The sequence below is a fragment of the Antrostomus carolinensis genome, unplaced genomic scaffold, assembly GCF_000700745.2.
Source record: "Antrostomus carolinensis isolate BGI_N321 unplaced genomic scaffold, ASM70074v2 scaffold21560, whole genome shotgun sequence".
Classification (NCBI taxonomy): Eukaryota; Metazoa; Chordata; class Aves; order Caprimulgiformes; family Caprimulgidae; genus Antrostomus; species Antrostomus carolinensis.
This window is the reverse complement of record NW_010287989.1, coordinates 29,004-35,022: the sequence shown is the minus strand read 5'-3', so window position 1 is coordinate 35,022 and position 6,019 is coordinate 29,004. Positions and strand designations below refer to the sequence as shown.

Sequence of the window (6,019 nt, the reverse complement as noted above, 5' to 3'; positions counted from 1 at the left end):
CGGTTCGAGCAGAAGGGGTTCCGGCTGGTGGCCATGAAGCTCGTGCACGTAAGTGTCCGAGCCCGGGGATCGCCCCCGCACCCCCCAGCCCTGAACGCGTCCCCCTCACCTGCCGGGACAGGTACGTCAGTGGATGGCTCTTCCTGCATGAGAACGGGGATGTGCTGGTGAATTGGCACAGCAGCTGGAAGGACCTGCATCACATCAATTAGGCCAAGCTTTCTGTCAACCGCAAACGTTTGATCTCTCCCATTTCCTAAGGAAACAAAATTGGCTCAGATGGCTTAATACAGCCTCATTGAGAGAGCTGGAATGATGACCTTGACCAAAAGGTTGTATCAGGTAATATTGTCCCATGGTCTCGTGCTCAGCTTATCGCTGAGGGTTACTGCACTGCAAAGAAATAGTGTTGTGAGTTGGCAGTGCTACAGAAGAAGCTGATGTGTGATGTACTCCCTTCAATTTCACATCAGAACCTTCACTGAAACCCATCATAGCATTGCAGCAGCTGCTGCCAACATTAGTGGCTGGTGAACCCAGTCACTAATGCTGTACTCTTACAGTAGGGACACCTTTTGTGATATGATATTTTTAAAGTGATATTTAATGTTGTGTCTGTCCTTTCAAAGGCCTCTGAAGACCTTCTCAAACAACATTACATTGACCTCAAAGACCGACCATTCTACCCTGGCTTGGTTAAATACATGAGCTCTGGACCCATTGTGGCTATGGTAAGCAGCTTCATTTTATTTAGAGACTATTTGAGTATATATTTGTCTCTTTCTGTAAATGATTTTAAAATATTCAGATATACTCTTTAGGAAACATTTTATCAAACTACCCAGTTCTGATAGTGGCAAAAGAAAACCAAAATTAAAACAAAGACAATCAAGTAAGAAGTTACTGTTTATAAACAAGAGGGAAAGTGTACATGTATAAAATGCATATTCAAATGCTAAGCAAAATTCCCAAAAGCCAGATTTTTGTGTCAAAGAATCCATTGGGTTTTGGGGGGGGGAGGAGGAAGGGTTGTCCTCTCCCACAGAAGCCCATCTTCTGTGTCATTCTTTTTTGCATTCCCACTGCAAAAATAAAATTGCCCCCATAGCATCTCCTCCTGATTTAACTATGCACCTAACTAGGAGTGCCTGCAACTCATCAGGCAGTCCTCAGCCTGACACTACAGCAAGGTGTTGAAATTGGCCTTGCACATCAGTTAACTCTGAGGTTTGGTAAGTATCTCCTTTACTGGAGTGACAATGGTGATAGTCCTTTTTATAATCACTTCCAGTTTATATGGCTTTTTCCTTAGTCTTCTTCACAGGCCTAAGAGAGAATCTAGGCTAGACTAATTTTTTTAGTGATGGAGCCCTTGTTTCTTTGCCAAATAAGTTATTATCAAAGATTAATCTTTGGCACTTTGTATAAGCATGGATTAATAGGATTTGTCTTTTTTTCTTAAGGTATGGGAAGGACTCAACGTGGTTAAAACTGGGAGAGTAATGCTAGGGGAAACAAACCCTGCGGACTCTAAGCCTGGTACTATCCGTGGTGACTTCTGCATTCAAGTAGGAAGGTTTGTGTCCAGTTTTAAAACACTTTTACATCAATTGAGATTAAAAACTAGATGGTGGTAGTCTTTTATTCTAAAAAGTAAAAATTGTTAGTAGATATCCTAGTCTGATGGTATTTTATTTGCAGGTCACAATCCATAGCTGCTGCTTAAGAAAATGGCTTGGTACAAAATTGCCTTGTTTTGAAATACAGCTACTCATCCAGCTTCATGTAAGATCAGTCGGTGGCAGCAGCTGGTGTAGTAAAGTAGCCCCAGCCCTCCCTGCTAGGCTTGCTGACCTGGAATAGTGGGGTATTTCAGTACAGTACCTGAAAGAGTAGTCTTGCAGCTGTAGATGCTTCATCCAGGTTTTTGCATATGAAGAACTACTAAGTTGCTGAAAATATATTTTTACATGAAACAATGTGTTTTTCTCCTTCCACAGAAACATCATTCATGGCAGTGACTCCGTAGCAAGCGCGCAGAAGGAAATCAACCTGTGGTTCAAACCTGCAGAGCTCGTGGACTTCAAATCTTGTGCACAGGATTGGATCTATGAGTGAAAGGAGTTGCCAGAATGAATTGTGCCTTCTTAACACATCATCATCTCATTCCAGCTCATGATCTGGGAGCAATTATCACCACGGTTATCTTAGTCATTTTTCAGCACTGTCAAATAAATGGATGATATGAACTAATTTGTTGTGCTGCATTTACTGTGCTCAAATATTCACAGAAATCAAACTGGACATGGTCAGTCAGTATTTTGCTCTTGTAGAAGGAACAGGTAACACAGACTTCCCTGTACTGGTCTATTCAGAATGAGATGTTGGTGACTTTTGTCCATTACAAAATTGCCCACTGAAATACATTCTAGCTGCAGTGCAAAGCCACCTTGCAGGGGGAGAGTTGAAGGGATGCTGGAGTGAGTTCCTCTGTAGCAGAACTGAACTAGAAGAAAGATGGAGCACTATCCCATGACAAAATTTCCCTCCCTACACAACTATTAATACCAGCTGTGAAATATGAGACCAAGTGCAAAGCTTGCTCTCTGGTAAATGCTTCTCTTAATACAAGGTGGCATTAAAAACCTTACCTTGTGCTCAGACTAACACACCCAGTTACTTACACCATTCATGGTTTTACAAATTGGGGGTATTTTTTTAATCTGCATTCTCTTGGGAAAGAAGCTGGAATGCCTTTTAAACAAAACAACCACTATTCAGAAAAAGACTTTTTATCATTTTTATTTTGTGTAAAAAAAGGCAAATTTAGTGAATTATTTTCATCTTGTACACAAAGTTATAATTTTAATGCTTTCACATCCATGCTGAAAATCTGCAGTCTTGTAAAAATGAAAGTTACATGAACTTCTCCAAAAGCATTTTTTTTTCACTTAGTTATGTACATCGCATGAGAAAGCTTTAAATACTCTCTCATTGACCACACAAATTACCAAGAAAATAAAAGATTAAATTTGTACAGATATTGATCTATATATCAAATACATACAGAAATGATGTAAAAACCCTATTTGTTTAATCTTGGTTCCCGCCCCAACACTTTCCCAGGGGCCAAAGCTGATGCCTTTTTTGTATAAATGGCTGTGGCTTTTTTTTTTAAATATGAAAATTAAAAGGAAGAAAAATTATTTTTAAATCACAGTTTTTTAAAATCCCTTCCCACTAAAGGATTGTTACCAAATATATTAGCACCATTGTACAAATATTGACAGGAGAGGGTATTCACATCACATTGAACAACAATAAAAAACAAACAAACACTGAAACCCGTGTTAGTATCTGTCGAACAAGGAAATGATAACCGCTTTAGCTTTCCTCAGATGCAGAAAGGAAAAGGTCAAAGACTTGTCTTTAAAATAACATAAAAATCAAAGATCAGCAGAAAGATTCTGAACAATGAAACAGTAACTGCAAAGTCAGGTACATAACTTGCGCTCCCTTACAGTTACAAAAACCTGCTGTGCCAAATACTGAAATTAGTGTGACCCCGTTGAAGATTTCAGATGTCCAACACTTTACTGCTCTTTTAGCCAAGTGACACAGCTCAGAGTAAAGCGGAGACAAAAATACCCAGAGCCATGTCACTAACAAATGCTTTGCCAATACAGTGAAGCCTGAACTATGGATACCACAGCCAACAGGTCACCCACTCCTCAAAAGAGACCGTTCTCTGAATACCTGGTAGAGTTCTCCTCAGGTTCTCCTTAAACCTCTCCCAAGCAAGTGACTTCAATTAGTTCTTCATGTGGTTCGCTTAGGACAGATTTCACTGTACTTGACAATGACACAATTTAGGTAGATTTTGAATTTGGAAACACAAGAGAAATTTCACCCATAAATCTCAATACATCAACTCCTACCGAAGTCACATGTGCATCTGAGAATGCAAGTCAACTCACATACATTAGTGTTTAATGAATAAAATACCCATTTTTAAAGAATATAAAGACTGACAGACTTCAAATCTGATTCTTGCATTTCTCAAACAGGGAGTGTGTTTGACTTAAGTGCTAGTTTTCCCTCTTGACATTTGAAGACTAACTCAGAAATTAGGTATGAGCCTGGGCAATACACAGAAGCTCAAGGTTTAGTGACTTGACAATATACCTTGCTCATTACTAGCCCAAATTTTCACATGATGGATGAAACATGAATTAAACATTTTTTTCTACTGAAGTCAGAAGCTATTGACAAGAGGAGAAAGCAAGATTGTGCCAACCTTGCTCCAGCTGACTGGGACCTGCAAGCTGTTGCATTAAAAAAAATAAATAAAAAAAAATCAGTAGTGATGTACTTACCAAACCAAATCAATGCTTGCAAAGCTGGATTTTACAGGAGGTTAAATGGAGAATACAGGAAAAAAATAATCAAGGCTCAAAAGTGTCATTACAATGGTCTCTAATCCTACTTCTCCAATCCAGGCTGTTCAAAAGAAACGTCATGGGTGGGTCAGAATCTGAGAGAAGGTATCTGAAGTCTACCAAGCCTGACAAAGTCCTTTTTATGGCTATTTTAGAGAGCAAAAACATCTTTACCACCTGAAGTTACAGACACTTACAATCTCATAACCAGATTCTGTCAATATAAGAAGCTGTTGTTAAAAAGGGGTCATTATTTAAGAAATTTTACCAGTAAGGGAGAAAAGAATTCCAGACAATCCTACGCTATACAGGACAATTTTTACTTCCAGTAGTAAATACAAAACTTTACATAATTAACCCCTCTTGCATAGAATGAGGTAAACCTGTGCATATTACCGACACTATGTACCCAAAGTTAGAGCAAGATTTTAGAAAACAATCAAACTGCTGGTTTTCAACTTTCTATGCACTTTTTTTTTTTTTTAGCTCAAACAACAATATACAAAAATGGTCTCCTGGGGCTCTGTGGGTTGATATCCTTAAAGCATTTCTTAGGCTGCAGGAACACAGACATATTTATGGTCAAGACTCAGATGATCATTGTACTGCTCTGAAGGGGACCTGCTAAGACCCAGAAGCACTTATAGAACATATGCAGTTAATTCCTGAGAGTTTCGTTAATGAACCTTACTGGTAAAAGCTAACGCTCTTGATGCACATTTTTCCAGTCACAGCTCTGCAGGGCTGATTAACCATTTTACTAATCAACTCCATGAATGACATCACTTACAAAAATGTACAAAGTTTAAAAGTATGGAAAGATAAAATCCAAATTATTAAGACCTTGTGCTAAAATACTCTGTATTTTACTGGCAGTCATTTTCACCCTTTTATACAACTTTTGCCTTTAAAAAAATCCAGACAGTTAAGCAGGTGGGGCTAATGGGATACTTGAAGTGAGACACAAGGATTCCAGGCAATAAGCAAATCCAGTTTATGAGTTATATACTGGACAGTATATGATTTATATACTGTTCTCAAGTCTCAACTTCCGTATTACACTATTGCAGCAAGAGCAGAATATTGCAGGCTGTGCAGAACTGAACTTATTTTTTTAATCCACAATGTATGGCTCCTTTTAGCTCACCTGAAACCGTGTGGAACATCAGTTTTGAATGTTCAGAAGTAACTATTTAAGATGGTAAGGAAACACCTAGGTCTTTCTGTATGGAAAAAAAAAATAAAATAAAAAAATCAGAAGAACAGTGAGAAGTTCCTTCCTAATACCAAGGGAGCCTTGAGTTACTGTCCATCTAAGTTCCTTCTTTAGTCTAAATTCATAGCTAAAACTAATCTTACAAATGAGGGAATTTTCTGAAGTTCCAGTTTGGCATAGGGCTCTGTAAACATTTGTTGAAGCATTCCAAGACTACAGACATTCACATACAGACAAGAGCTTTATAGTCCCCATCCACTGCCCACTGCAGTCAATGGACACAAGGCTACTGATATTAATGGGCACTCAATCAGACCTTAAGGAACTTTAAAAAAAAAAAAAAAACCAAACAACTTATGTATTA

General features: G+C 38.5%; 1 protein-coding gene across 1 annotated transcript; it reads left to right on the top strand.

The window, feature by feature from the left end:
- The first annotated feature begins 6 nt into the window (after positions 1-6).
- LOC104522821 (nucleoside diphosphate kinase) lies at positions 7-2,253 on the top strand. Its single transcript, XM_010165211.2, has 4 exons — positions 7-48; positions 630-731; positions 1,464-1,576; positions 2,001-2,253. The coding sequence occupies exons 1-4, from the start codon at positions 34-36 to the stop codon at positions 2,116-2,118; spliced, it is 348 nt and encodes a 115-aa protein (XP_010163513.2). The 5' UTR covers positions 7-33; the 3' UTR covers positions 2,119-2,253.
- The last annotated feature ends 3,766 nt before the right edge of the window (positions 2,254-6,019 follow it).

What these genes read in the sequence shown, in the direction of transcription:
- LOC104522821 (XM_010165211.2), top strand. An exon ending in CTGGACCCATTGTGGCTATG is followed by an intron (nt 732 to 1,463) that starts GTAAGCAGCTTC and finishes TTTTTTCTTAAG; the next exon opens with GTATGGGAAGGACTCAACGT. An exon ending in TTCTGCATTCAAGTAGGAAG is followed by an intron (nt 1,577 to 2,000) that starts GTTTGTGTCCAG and finishes CTCCTTCCACAG; the next exon opens with AAACATCATTCATGGCAGTG.